The sequence below is a fragment of the Chlorocebus sabaeus genome, chromosome 7 (assembly GCF_047675955.1).
Source record: "Chlorocebus sabaeus isolate Y175 chromosome 7, mChlSab1.0.hap1, whole genome shotgun sequence".
NCBI classification, from domain to species: domain Eukaryota; kingdom Metazoa; phylum Chordata; class Mammalia; order Primates; family Cercopithecidae; genus Chlorocebus; species Chlorocebus sabaeus.
The window spans coordinates 109,998,027-110,013,595 of record NC_132910.1 but is presented as its reverse complement, the minus strand read 5'-3'; the positions used below and the strand labels follow the sequence as shown (position 1 = coordinate 110,013,595).

The 15,569-nt window shown below is 36.6% G+C and overlaps 1 protein-coding gene across 7 annotated transcripts in view; it reads right to left on the bottom strand.

Moving 5' to 3' along the window:
- Positions 1–15,569, bottom strand: part of RAPGEF2 (Rap guanine nucleotide exchange factor 2) — a 258,238-nt gene that overhangs the window by 159,591 nt on the left and 83,078 nt on the right. For all 7 annotated transcript variants that reach the window (XM_037993381.2, XM_037993390.2, XM_037993368.2 and 4 more), the window contains exons 2-3: positions 13,601–13,671; positions 7,023–7,079 (exon numbers count right to left, since the gene is read on the bottom strand). In XM_037993381.2, coding sequence (XP_037849309.1) covers positions 7,023–7,079; positions 13,601–13,671 — 128 coding nt within the window. The remainder of the gene's footprint in view (positions 1–7,022; positions 7,080–13,600; positions 13,672–15,569) is intronic.

Here is a 15,569-nt window from a genome sequence, read left to right as displayed (position 1 = left end):
ATTATTTTTATTATTGTTTTTGAGACAGGGTCTCACTGTCGCCCAGGCTGGAGTGCAGTGGTACACTCTTGGCTCACTGCAACCTCCACCTCCCAGGCTCAAGCGACCTTCCCACCTCATCCTCCCGAGTAGCACTGGGATCACAGGGGTGCACTGGAGTCCCAGCACTGGCTAAGTTTTGTATTTTTTTTAGAGATGGGGTCGTGCCATTTTGCCCAGGCTGGTCTTGAACTCTTGGGCTCAAGTGATCCACCCACCTCAGCATCCCAAGGTGCTGAGATTACAGGCATGAGTCACTGTGCCTGGCACAATCTTAAATTTATGAAATTCATTTTTAAAATGAAAGGAAGGAATGAAACACTGGGAGTTATAAAGCTATTCAATAAACGATAAATGAAAGGAAAAACACCAATACAAACTATATATAGATATAGATATATATAGAGAGAGATTACAATACATCAAATCGATGAGTCAGCTATACTGAGGGTAAAAAAATAGATCCAAGGGCTCAAGGAACAATTTATCACATTTAAAAGAATCTGAAAATTTGACTCTTTTGGAAACGACTACTGGGTTACGAAATTAATTTGCAAATGTGTCTTTTAGATTCATATGCTGCAATTTCATCTTCACAAGAAAACTGTTCCTCACCTAGCGTCACCTGGGTCTAGAAAAATTAAAGGTAACTTATACACACCCAGAGACAGAGTCAAATTCAAGGCTAAATCTGCCTAACTTCACTATAGGAGTCCCTACAGCAAGAAACCGCAACAACACTGCAAAACACTTGACAGCACCACTAACCCTCACATCAGAAAGGATATAAAAAGCAAGCTGTATTTTCCTCCTATACCTTACCCTCAACAGCTTTTATTCATTAAGCAGTTTCATAGAACATTGACACAAAGAATCCAACACCTGACGATGTGTAACCAGCCATTTTATTAGGAAGTTAGACCATAATGAAGGTCTTTATCTACAGATCAAAGGAGTTCCTTCTTTTGAATAGAGAATTGAAAAAAAAAAAAAAAAAAACCATCAGGAACAGACCACATGCAAATTTCCATTGCAGGCATGAGAAGGCAAACCTGAAACATAAACATAGTCCCTACCCTCGTGAAGATTACAGATTAATTGTATTTTTAACAATGTTTTTATTTAAATACTCTTCTGTTCAACATAAAAATAAAACATTTTCATGTTAAAATAGTAATATAAAAATATCATTGTCAAGAAGCCTTAAAGGATCTCCATATGTATATGATGAAACAGTCTTTCTTAAGTATCTGTGTGGGCATGGGTGTGCGTGTGCTTGAATTCTCATACTTACATACAGGCGAGGTGGTTGAGCACCTGTGTCCTACAATTCCATGCAAAGGCTAAGTCTTTAAAGATGCCATTTTTTTCAAATACATTAAAACCTTTGGTTTCACTTTTTTGGGGGGACGGTGGCGGGGGGACAGGGTCTCAGTTGCCCAGGCGTGATCTCAGCTCACTGCAAACCCTGCTGCTGGGGCTCAAGCAATTCTCGTGGCTCAGCCTCCCAAGTAGCTGGGATTACAGGCTCATGCCACCAAGCCAGGCTAATTTTTGTATTTTTAGTAGAGATGGAGTTTCACCATGTTGCCCAGGCTTGTCTCGAACTCTCGGCCTCAAGTGATCCGCCCGCCTCAGCCTCCCAAAGTGCTGGGATTAGAGGTGCGAGCCACCACATCCAGCCACTATTTTCTTTATGTACACATATAAGCATAATAAAATTAGGACAGAAAAATACTCAAAATGGTGGTTACATCTTGCTGGGTAAAAACAGAAGAGGCCAGGCGCTGTGGCTCACGCCTGTAATCCCAGCACTTTCGGAGGCCAAGGTGGGTGGATCACTTGAGGTCAGGAGTTTGAGATCAGTCTGGCCAATACGGCGAAACCCCAGCTCTACTAAAACTACAAAAATTAGCCAGGCGTGGTGGCACATGCCTGTAATTCCAGCTACTCGGGAGGCAGAGGCACGAGAATGGCTTAAACCAGTGAGGTGGAGGTTGCAGTGAGCCGAGATAGTGCCACTGCACTCCAGCCTGGGGAACAGAGCTAGACTCTGTCTCAAGAAAAAAATAATAATAATAAAGAAAGAAGATCTGCAGTATTTTGCTACCTGGGGTAGGGGTGGGGGGCTATAAAAATGATCTAAGTAGTAGATTAGTGCTTTTGTAATAATTTTAAAACAATTTACTGTGATGTAAAATAAAATAAAATCTTGGTCACATCAGGAAGGAAAAAAAATAGTGTAATAATTGGATATGAGTAAGAGAGGCAAAGGAGAAACTTTAGGATGGAAGGCATCATAGCACACTTAGGGTCAGGCTTACGGTCTCAGAAATGGGGCAGGAAGAAGAGGCTGAAGATACAAACGAGAAGAGAAATAACTCCATCATACAGGCAAAAAGACATCCCTTCCTCCTAGAGACAGGAGTGGGACAAGAGGTAAATGCAGATACAGATAAATTAGGGTACTTGAGACCAGAAAGCAAACCTGAGGCAGAGTTCGCTGGAGGAGGTGTGGGAGAGCAGAAAGGGGACAGAGACAGATGAGCACCCTCACAGAGCAGTGAGAATAGCTGCTGTGAAAACAGAAAGCCAAGTCAACAACCGCAAAGACTGCTAAAAGCAACAAGAGCTCAGCGGAGGCCTGCAGTTCTAAATTGCACATTTACAGATTTAAATGAAAATGCTTTAAAAGACCCAATAGGTCTCAATGCAGCTCTTTTATGGAGAACAATTTCCTCTCCTGGAATAGAGCGAGATAACCCCCTTACAAAGTGCTATGAAAACTCCTTTGGAAACCAAAGCATTCAGTCAGATGTATGTGGCAAATAGGCAATGAGGTGCATAGTTACACTTATTTATCATGTGGGCGTGTGTGTGTGGACACTTAAACTTTTGCAGTGGTTGAATTTCTGATCCAAGGTTTTGAGCACGTTAAATGTAATTATATATTAAACAGTATTTCCGTTTCACTTCACTATCTGTGAAGATGGCTGGCCTTAAGAAAAAACTAAAACAGATCAGTTTCCATACTGTACTATGAGACAGTCCTAGATTCGAATAATTTTTCCAGAGAACAAATTCCCAACTTCTTATTGGCAATATGCTGCAACTGTTACTCTCCAGTGTTTTTACATATATGTTTCTCATTTAAGATTAAATTCTTAAATAAAAACAAATACAAGTTAAGGTCCTTCCGGTGAGGAATTTATATTATCCACCTCAGTATTCCCGTAAAACAGCACAATACCTAATAGGGTAGATAATAAAGGAAAGGAAGGTAGAAATTACCTGATAGGCTTTTCCATTCTGTAAAGTTGAGCTAATTTTCTCTAACTTTCTAATGCAAACAAATAAAATTTGACTCTAAATGGGCAACTCTAAATTTTAAAAATGCAAACTTATCAGAATCACAATGTTCCCCCCCAACTCAATACAATTTAAAATGGCGTTTTTGTCATCTTGGTGGTTCATGTTAAAACAGTAACACCATCAGAGCTAAAGTATCACTACTATAATTCCTTCCTGACAAACATTTAAAGCGATAAAAAACTGGAAGACCAACATGTAAATTATCAAACACTGATGAGAATGACAATGATGCTGGCACTAACGTGTTTGTGCACTTATTCTGAACATGCTGCTCTAAACAGTCGGTACAGATTACTGCATCTCATCCTCATGCCAATCCTGATGGGTAGGAACTTTTATTATCGGTTCCACATTATAGGTGAGAAAAACGAGGTAAAGGGGTGGATCAAAAGAGTATTATATTTACCTGGCGAAATTATTCAAACCATAGACTTAGCAGGCACCAGCACATAAACATATTAAGGAAAATGACTACTCTACTCATCTCTTGGTCATAAAACCAAAGCCTGAAAGCCTTTGATATTTCTGACTACACTGTGTTCTTCAAGCTCAAGGAAGAACAAGAACGAACAAGTCATTTCCCCACAACGTAATAACAACAGGTCCAAAAAAGAGGAGTACTATTATTAAGTTTATCGCAGATTTATATATAACACAAATACAATAATTTTTTAATTTTCAAAACCGAACTCACACAAATTGGTAAGAGCTGAAGCATCTCTGTTTAAGGATCATGGAAGAAAACAATTCAATTACATTTCATCAGAAGATTGGTCAAACGCTAGAAATCTGATTATGTGAATCTACAATTAGTCTCTGAATTTTGGGTCTTATGAAATCATGATTTGTTGAATATCCAAAGACTTTTCACCACTTACTAACACTGTCACCTACTTCTAACTAGTCAAATGTGGGCAGGTTCCACAATCAACTCTACAAAGTGGAATGCATTCAAATTTAAGGCTACCTAAAATATGGCTTTGCATTATCAGCATAGCTCACATGCACTGTCTAAACCTCTAAATCTACTCAAAAAAAAAAAAAAAAGAAAAAAAAGGTAGGTTTGAAGACACTGTAATCTGCCTTTGATTTAAACAAGTAAGCAATAATAATTGTTAGGCAGTCATAACGTAGCTGCTGGTGGGTTTCAGTTGCCACTTTAGGAGAACAGGTTGGGGCAGGGAGAGTGTGTGTTTGCCCCACCATGTACATAAGCATTATTTTATGGTGACAAGGCATGAAACAAGCCAGAAAAAGAGCTATGGCTGCAGAATCACAATGTCTGGGCTCAAATCTTTGTCCCACGTTAGGCAGTGGGAGCTTGCGTAAGTTCTTTATCGTCTCAAAGCCTCAGTTTGTCCATGTGTAAAGCTGGGATAATGATAACAAGTACCTCACAAGATACCCATGAAGAGTAAGTAAATGAATGCATATAAACCACATATCAGGGGACACGGGACATAGGAAGTGCTTGTGAAATGTCAGCTATCACTTCATCATCATCGATAGTATCCAAACTGTATTTCAGAGGAAGACAAAATATTAGAAAGCTGATGCTTACTGCCACTAGACTGCTTTGATAAATGCCAATAATAGAATTCAAATATCTCTATCCCTGTTATTTTATATCCATTCCACTGATAACTTTTTATTGCTCCCAAAATAATACTTTATTCACATCTTCATTTCTTCTGGAAGAATTGTTAAGAGCACTTGCTTCTTGTTAATTTTCTCATTATCAAATACGTCTTGATTATTTATGACTCTATATTTGGTGTAGGTTCCAGATGGATATTTATTATTATCTGCTGAACAGGTCCTAGGTGTCATAGTTTCATATGTTGCAACCTCAGAATCATCCTAGATTCTACCTACCTGTGTCATCTTCTAAAATCCATCATCCCTGACTGCTCCATTCCCTCAGTCTTTGCCTCAGTTCAAGTACTTAACCACCTCAGATGGCTGTAACTGTCTCCTTACTGACCTCTTTGTCCAGACACTCAATCTATCTAACTCACCCTTCGTATTTTCATACAACCACAGGTATTATCTTTGAGGGAACAGGTAGACAGGTAGGGTTGGGAGACATGTGATCACATCCTTTTGCTGCCTGAAAATCAGCCTCCAAGCTACTATTAAAAGAGGCTTAAAGAAAATCAACAATCACAATGAATAAACTTTAGATTTAGATTCAAACAAATAAGCTGTAAAAAAAAAATTTGAGACAAAAACTTTGAATATTTTCATGATATTAAAGTGTTATTTTTAAAGACTTGATAATCTTGTGTTTAAGGTTTTTTAAAGTCACTATCCTTTAGAGATACATATCATAATAATTATGGAATTTACTTCAAAATCATCCAGTTGGAGCTGGGAGGGGAGAGTCAGAAATGAAACACAATTGGCCATGGGTTCGCCATGTTGGACAATGAGTATTTGTGGGTCTGTGATACCCCTGTGTCAAATATTGTGTCTGTAATTTTCCATAATATGTTATTTAGGAGGGAAAAAAGTATCCTGAAGAATCCAGATTGTTTTCTGAACAACACGTTCTTCACCAAGTATGACTGCAGACTGCGTCTTCTCTTGACCTACCACCCCGACCCACGCCACAGGCCAGTCACACTAAACTTGCCATGATGTTCAAAACATCAGGCCGGGCCCCTTCACCTCTCTGCATCCTGGCACATACTGTTCCTTCTGCCTAAGAAGTCTCTGCAGCCTCCTGGACACACCTTTGAGATCTGGTTCCACAACCGCTACGCTGAGGCTCTCCTCATTTCCTTCACGCGCTCCCTTGCACTTCTTCCACCCTTGGAACATAGCTACATTCTCACAACTACTTTGCTTTGTTTGTTTCTGTTGTTGTTGTTTTCCTTGTATTCTATTTCTACCTCTCTCAACAGACAATGAACTCCTTAAGGGCAGAAGTGTGACTTATTTATTTCAATAAATATTCCCTATAAGTCTAGAAGGTACTAATTTTTAAATAAATGCTTGGAAAAACAGTCATGAGAACAACAGTCATGGCAAACATAATTTAAACAAAATAATGTCTACTAAATCATAATTTATGTTAATATGCGAATATTTATCTACTACATATTCTTTAAGAATAGGCTGTCTTTTCTGAAGGAATATGCTGCACATCTTGAAAAGAATATTAATATTATCTAAAGATGAAATTATACCCAAAGACAGGGGGGCAGCTTATTTTCCTGTTTCTGAAAGAAGTATAAACTAAAATACGGCCTTTATGCTATCTTCACATTTCATCTGGTGTGCCTATGGGAATATATGTTTTGTTCTGTTAGAAAAACTGTATACTATTTCTTATTTCATAATAAAAATGTCAAAATACTCTACACTATGAAATAATATCTTTGACCCACATGTGAGAGATACAAATATAGACATAAAAGTGAACTTATCAGGAAAGAACTGTAAACTTTTATTTTATGACAGGAAACAGATAAAATGTTTCCCATTTCTCAACTAAGAAAAATAAGTTAGTGCTGACTTAGCCAGCTGTTACTAATTCTCCTTTGATTCTTTAAGAAAATTTAGTCACTGGATTAGACACATCGTACAAACAAAAAGGAAACACCTACTAGTATAAAACTTCATTTGCTTCGTGTCTCTCATATCTCACAGTTTCACACATTAACCTGTAAAAGAGATAAAAACATGAGTTCAACATCTGTCACTAAAAAACAGACTGGTATTTTAAATCCTTAAATGAGACATATAGTCTATAAAGTTGATTATTTTATATGGTTAGTCACAATCATTTATTAGCCTCAAGATGAATATTTTTAATGCCTAGGTTAACAAAACTACATTACATTAAATCTGGTAAAAATATGCTAGAAAAGAAAATATCTAATACGATGTCAACTTCACTGTGTTTATTTTATGGGGGAGAACACTGTGTGTATTTTATATTTTGTAAATGGCATGTGGACAAATTAACGTTCCCCAAGATAAATAAAAAATGAGAAGGAACCTAAAAGTTAAAAGGAAAACTTATTGATTTTAAAAGTGATAACATCATTCACGGCTCAACAAGAATGTTACTCAACAGTATAGAATTTAAGATAAAAGTAGGCTCTAATTAACTTGATATTTTTATGACCACTAACTGGAGGCTTTAGAACTTTAAAGATTTCTTACTTCAGCTGATTCATCCCAGAGTTTTTGAAAAAATTACTAAACTATAAAAATTATGAAAAACATGAATAATTTTTAAATATTCAAAATTACCCTGAGAATAGCATCTTCAAGAAGCATCCTATTATTTTAAGTGAATTACATTTTTCCCAAAATACAGAAATGCAAATCAGAGAATTACTATTCCATCTTATGAAGGAACTAGAAATAGAAAACGCTGGCTATTAAAAGTGTTTATTTCAACAGTACCTCCATTTTGGTCAGTTGGGCTACTATTCTCCAACCTGTGAAACCCTAGAATCAACCCACATCCATCTTTCTTTCCTCGGTTTGCTAAATCAAAGAAACAGCTCTCTCGGGTACTTTTTTCCCTTGTTCTTCGCATTCCCACCACCGTACTTTAGAGGATTGAATTTTAACTTCAATCCCCTCCTGGAAACAATGCAGCTGATTCTCACTTAACTCCAGGAGGCAGCAGTGAGTCTTGAATACATCTTATTAAGCATACATTCCTCTTCAGTGGGTTGAATAACAATTTTTCATAGGAAAAGATGATAGCCAAAAGCGTTAAGTCTAAAAATATCTGGTCTTAAATTAGATAATAGGCTCTGCCTTGTTTCCTGTTGGAATAGAAGGATTCTTGCCTGGGCCTCTTTACTTCCGCCCAAAATCTAGTTCCTGCTTCCATGGAAGACCCTGCGCTCCTGTGTAAGACCCTGTGCTCCTGCAAGCTTACCTCCTTCTCCATGTTCCTCTCTACTGAATCACATCCACTAATATGTAAACATAACTCAATATATCACCTATCGTGTGGGCGGAACTCCTCTCTTGACCTCACATCTCCTTCCAGCTACTATCTATATTTTGCTTTTTTCCCCATCACAGAAAATCTTTTAGAGTTGTCTATATATTCTTTTTTTTTTTTTGAGATGGAGTCTCACTCGTCAACAGGCTGGAGTGCTGTGGGGCAATCTTGGCTCACTGCAACCTCTGCCTCCTGGGTTCAAGCGATTCTCCTGCCTCAGCCTCCCAAGTAGCTGGGACTATCGCTGCGTGCCACCACGCCCAGGTAATTTTCGTATTTTTAGTAGAGACGGGGTTTCCTCATGTTGGTCAGTATGGTCTGGATCTTTTGACCTCGTGATCCGCCCACCTCGGCCTCCCAAAGTGCTGGGATTACAGGCGTGAGCCACTGCGCCCGGCCTGAGTTGTCTATATATTCTATCTCCATTTTCTCACCATTTTCCTCACTCCTCCATCATCTGGTCCCCGAAACTCCAAAGAAAAAGCTCTAAAAATTATCAGCAAACACCTTGTTACCGGAATCCTACCTGTCCTGAGCAATTCCACTACTCTGCAGGATTTGATTACTCCTTTTTCCTTACAGCATTATCTCCTTTCAGCTCCCTGTCCTTGGTCTTCTGCTTTTCCAGCTTAACTTACTAGTCATTTTTTTTCTGTCTCTTTTGGATGCTACCCAACTTTATCCTCTACCTGACTTCTAAATGTTGTCATCTCCAGGGTCCTGTCCTTAGTCCTCTTCTCTACACGCACGTAATCTCATCCAGTTCATGATTTTAATCTATACACTGATGACTACCAAAGCAATGCCCCAGACCTAATCCCTCATCACGGCAGCCACTCATCTAAATGCCTACTCAGTGTTGCCACTTGAATATGTAACAGCCACCTCATGCTTACAACGTCCAAGACAGAATATGAATTTCTCCCCCAAAATCTGCTTTCCCAGAGTTAGTACCCTGACATGGTTTGGCCATGGTATCTCCACCCAAATCTCATCTTGAATTGCAGTTCCCATAATCCCCCCATCATGGGAGGGATCAGTGGTGATAACTGAATCACGGGGGCGGTCTCCCCAATCCTGTTCTGGTGTTAGTGAGTTCTCAAAGATCTGATGGTTTTATAAGGGGCTTCCCCCTTCGCTGGGCACTCATTCTTCTCTCTCCTGCCACCTTGTGAAAAAAGATGTGTTTGCTTCCCCTTCTGCCACGATTGTAAATTTTCTGAGGCCTCCCCAGCCATGCGGAACTGTGAGTCAGTTAAACTTCTTTCCTTTATAAATTATCCAGTCTCGGATATGGCCTTATAGCAGAGAACAGACTAATATAGTAACAACCTTAGAGTCATCATTCCTGACTCCTCTCTTTTCTTCACATACATCTTTCTGCTATCACCTGTTTCCAAAATGCATCCTCCACAACTGACCAAATTCACCATCTCCCCTGTTAAATCTAGCATGAGCTATCATTATCCCACCATTATCCCTTACCAAGACCTTGACAAGTACAGACTTCTACTTCTACCTTTACATACCTATTGTCCATTCCCCACAAACTTTCCAGAGAGATATTTCCAAACACTAAATCAGATGATCTCACAGCTCTACCCTTAATCTCCACAACCTCTCAAAGAAAATCCAAACTCCTATGCTATTTGCTGTACTTCTATACTATGCTATATTTTACTTACTTACTGTACCTTACTATATCGTGGCCCCTGCCTTCCCCTGCACCAAGCCTGTGCCCACAACAGAGCATCTGATGCACCTCTACAATGAAGAAATCTTCACAGGCTGTCCCGACTCTAATATCACCTCCTTTTGACTCCAAAGCCAGCAGCCCAGCACGCATCCTTATCATGTCCAGCATACTAAATAAAGTAACATTGATCCATATCTCCATCTTTTCTGCTCCACTGGGAACCTCAGTTCCGTGATGTCAGGGGTTTGATTTACTTCATTGCAGTATCTCCAGAGCCTACATCAATATCGAGTACATAGTAAGTATACAATCAATCAATAATTGTTTATAAAATAAATACATTTAAACAGTGCTATCAGAAAGTCATGATAAAATATCTTATATGAACATGTCATAAACGAAGGAATCAAGTACCAAAATGCTTTTTGTCTTTAAACATTGTTAGGCAATGTTTTAGCAAAAGCAAACTGACCTTCCCTGAATTCCTAATGAGTATAATAACCATACTTCAGTTACTACTCAATGATCTAACGGTGCCTATATAGTAACAATTACACTCATCCATGATGCTGCAGAAAATATATATTCTATTTTAGCAGGCTCTTGTTTCCAAAACTAAGTAGCCCCAATTACACTATTTTTTTTTAAACAGCTCTACCCTTAATCTCTGCTCCCAATTACAGCATTCTTTTCCCCACTGGCAAATATGCTGCTTCTTGTCTATATAAACTAAAGGGATAAAACACTAGAAAAACAGTTAAAATGATGTTGAAGAAACACACTTTTTAGCAAAGCTCTGAAAAACTTTTACATTGCACAAAGTGTGCGATCTTACAGCAACGCAGTAACGTCTATTTTAACTGCTCTGTAACAATACAGGGAGCTGAAGCTTTCAAATAAATAAAAGCCACTTCCACTCCCCCACAAGAGAACACGAATGTTGCTGCTCTACTGCCCAATACTTAATAGACTGAAAATCTTGATTATGAGCACTTTTTTTCTAAAACTGGAAAACTGTATCATGTGGAAGTCTTAACTGACTGCTCTCTATTAATCCCAGGGTATAAAATTAAAGGAAAATAATTTACCTAAAGGAGACATGTTCTTCCCAGAAATTGTAGTATTATAAAGCAGTTTATCTAAGTTGTTGGGTTTATCTGTACCTCTATTTTTGTTATTATGTATGTGATATCCTGATCTCGTTCTAAAAAAGAGCTTAAATTAGTTTAAACTGATGTTTTCCATTAATGTGACTTCAACACAAGCCTAAGATAAACATCTTACAGGCCCACCCTGTAGGTTCATGCCAACAAACACATCTGTGTAGGCTCCAAAATAGACATTGTAAGGTGTAAATAGACTCAACTATACCCTTGAACTTATTATTTATAACCAAAAATTACTTCTGCAGCTGCAGAAAGTTGACAGGTCTGAAACTGGCTGGAAACTGGGTGTATGGAACTTCATTCGTATTTTTATACTTTTTCTTTTTTCTTTTTTTATTTTATTTTATTTTTTTTTGAGATGGAGTCTCACTCTGCTGCCCAGGCTGGAATGCGGTAGTGCGATCTCTGCTCACTGCAACCTCCACCTCCCAGGTTCAAGCGACTCTCCTGCCTCAGCTTCCAGAGTAGCTGGGATTGTAAGCATTTGCCAACACACTCCGCTAATTTTTGTATTTTTAGTAGAGATGGGGTTTCACCATATTGGCCAGGCTAGTCTTGAACTCCTGACCTCAAGTGATCCACCCACCTTGGCCACCCAAAGAGCTGGGACTACAGGCATGAGCCACCACGCCCAGCCTATTTATACATTTGTCATCCAGAAAATTTCTCTAGGTATAAAAAATCCTTTTTCTAATTGCACAGAATTCCTATTATCTAAATCATTTTATAATCACACATATTATAAAATACATTATATAATCAATATATCTAAATATTAGGTGTGTGTGATTTTATGTGCACAGTGGGAATGTGACCTTTGTATTTACATATTAATTAGCTGCATTTGCATTTATGAATTAAAGACAAGCAATTAAATAAACAATTGTTACTGCAATTTTTTCTTAGCAAAGTTGTCAACACAAAACATAAAATGTAAGTTACACACTTTAAAAATTATTTTTGTTCTAATTTGAGCCATCTTCTAAAATCCCAGTGGTTTTGCCCTTCCTAATAAAACTTGACTTAATTTTTAAACACTTAATCTACAATCTACTTTAATTTAAATTATTTTCATTAAAAATTTAATTTTAGAAGTACTCAATCCTCTTGATATTCTTTTCAATTAACAACTAAATATGGAATTGACACGCTCACAAATTAATTAGTGTTGAAAGAGTAAAGGGGAAATACATGGAAAAAGCATTCCTTTCATAATTAAAACCTGCTGGCATCAGAAATAGCTAGACCTGGAAGAAACAGGACTTTCCCATTATGTCCTAGTTGGTGTTTATATATTATCCATCTTCCTAAGGTCCTTTATTTTATATCCCACTTAAGGTAAAATTATTTTTGTTCTTTAATATGAAGCCCAGATAAACATAAATACAACTGCTGTATTACTATACAACAGAAGTAATGAGATTTCTATATGGGCAGATCTCATAAAAACAAATAGGGTATAAACTGTGCTTCTCTGAAAGGCAATAAAATATTCAAACAAAGATCCAGAACATACTAAAATAATGGACCTAATCATTCTTTAAATGATTAATTTAAAAGGTTCTGGTTTCTAATAAATCTGAAGGCTAAGTAATAGGTTTTTAATTTGCCAAGATGGCAAATGTTGCCCCTATTGATATTTTCACCAAGTGGCATTTACTACATTTGGTGAGAGGTGAGAGAGGAAGGGAGGGAAATGGAGGGGGATGGGGAGAGAGAAAGACAGAAAAGAGGGGGAGGAGGAAGAAGAGAGAGAGACAGAGATAAACACTGGGGTGGAAATGGAAAAATATTACTATGACAGAAATGTCAAAATATTATTCTTTTATTGGATACAATTGAATTCAACTTTGTAAAAGTAAAATTTAAGCTGTGTAAGTTTGACTGTACATACTGTTTAAGTATATATTATTAGTGTAAGTTTAAGCTCCTTAGTATAGAAGCTAGACGAAGCAGAGTTTTCACGAATAAGATTTCTTTAAGCCTACTTGTTGACTACAGTAAGTAATCTATAAAATTCTAGCATTCTAGGTAGGAGAAATAAGTCCCAGTGTTCTATAGCACTATAGGGTAACTATCATTAACAACAATTTGCGGTGTATTTTCAAATAGCTCAAAGAGTGGATTTCAAACGCTCTAACACAAAGAAATGATAAATGTTTGAAGTGATGGACATGCTAATAATCCTCATTTGATCACAACACATTGTATACATATATTAAAATATCAATGTACCCCATAAATATACACAATTATTGTGTCAAGAATAAAAGTAAAAAATTAAAATGTTCAATTGTTACATGCTTCAAATTTTTAGCATTCTATGATTAACTTAATATTAAAATGACATACCTAAGTTGATGCTCCCTCAAGTTTGACAAGGCTTCCATACCATGTAAATAGGAATATACTATTTCCAGATCCTGTGTCAAAGAAAAGGATAGAAATTATTAGACTTGTCAGGAAAGGGGGTTTCTAAAATAAATCACTATATCTACAAACTGAATTAAACTATGGATAGCTTTTTTAAAAATACATGTTTTCTTAAGACATTAAAAATAAACATTATTAAAAGCTCAATTGTACAAATGTTGTCCATTACAACTGCTTCCGGGATATGCACAAAACCTACTAAAATGTAAAATAAAATGACAAACTTATAAAAATAAATTCCTCATAAATCATTCTTTATCACCTGTTTCTGTCTTTTACATCAAAATAGCAAGTACAAAGTTTTAATTTCAAAGTACATTTGTCAATACCATAGTTAAATCAAATTATTTTCTTAGTTAATATAAAATGACTGCTTATTATTGCCTGGTTACACTTAAAAATTGATAAAAATTCAATTTTTTTCAATTCTTACCAAAATTACATCTTATAGAAATATTTAAGGTTAAATATTTTCTTTTAAAAAAGAAAACATGCCTTGTTTTTCCAGATCACATTGCAGTAAATAGGAAAAAAAAAAATGACTCAAATTTATTTATGAAAGTTCAGAAGAGGTAAAAATTCAAAGTCCTGTTTATATTCATGTGACAAGCCAGAAAGGATTTAGTATTTTAAGACTCTAATAATATCTAGGAGTCTAGGATTACACACAGTTTCTACCATCAAGAATATGAGGGATATTTACTCCTTTCCGAAACCTTAGACAAAATCTACAACAAATCTAAGAAATTTGTAAAATAATTCTCTCCTTTTCAAAGTGTTAACAGCTTTATTTACTAATAATTCACATACTATAAAACGTATCCTTTTAAAGTGAACAATTCAGTGGTTTCGTTGTACAATCCATCATCACTAATTTTAGAACATTTTCACCATCCCAAAAAAACAACTCCATACTCATTAGCAGTCATTCTCCATTCACCCTTACTCCAAGCTCCTGACAACCACTAAACTACATTCTGTTTCTATGGGTTTGCCTATTCCAGACATTTCGTGTAAATGAAATCCCACAGTGGAATATATGATCTTTGGGGACAGCTTCTTTCACTTAGCACAATGTTTTCAAGGTTCATCCATGTTTTAGCATGTATCAGTACTTTTCTTTTTATTGCCAAATATTATTTCATTGTAGATATATACTACATTTTGTTTGCCCATTTATCAACTGATGGACATTTACGATCTTCCCTCTTTTTGGCTCATAGTTTCACCTATGAGTGAAACTGCTGATTCACATTATAACTCTGTGTTTGACTCTTTAATGACCTGCCAAGCTGCTTTCCCATGTCACTGTAACCATTTTATAATCCCACAGGCAATGTATGTAAGCTCTCTATATCCTTACCAACACTTGTTATTGTCTCTCTTTTTATTTTAATCATCTAAGTGTGTAATAGTATTGATTTGCATTTCCCCAATGATTAAGGATGTTGAGCATCTTTTCACGTGCTTTTTTGTCCATTTATATAAATTATTGGATAAGTGTCTATTCAAATTCTTCGTTCATATTTTAATTGGTTTATCTGCCTTTTTATCATTAAATTGTAAGAGTCCTTTATACATTCTTGGATAGAAGGTCCTTATTCAAATGTATAATTTGTAAATATGTTCTCCCATTCCATGGACCATCTTTTTTACTTTCTTGATGGTGTCCTTTGAAGCACACAATTTTAATTTTGAAGTTCAATTTATTTTCTTTTGTTGCATGAGCTTTTAGAGTAGTATTTAAGAAACCATTACCTAATCCAAGATCCCAATGATTTACTCCTATATTTTCTTCTAAAAGTTGGATGGTTTTAGCTCTTACATTTAGGCCTATGATCCATTTTAATTTTTGTATACACTGTGAAGTAGGGGTCCAATATTATCT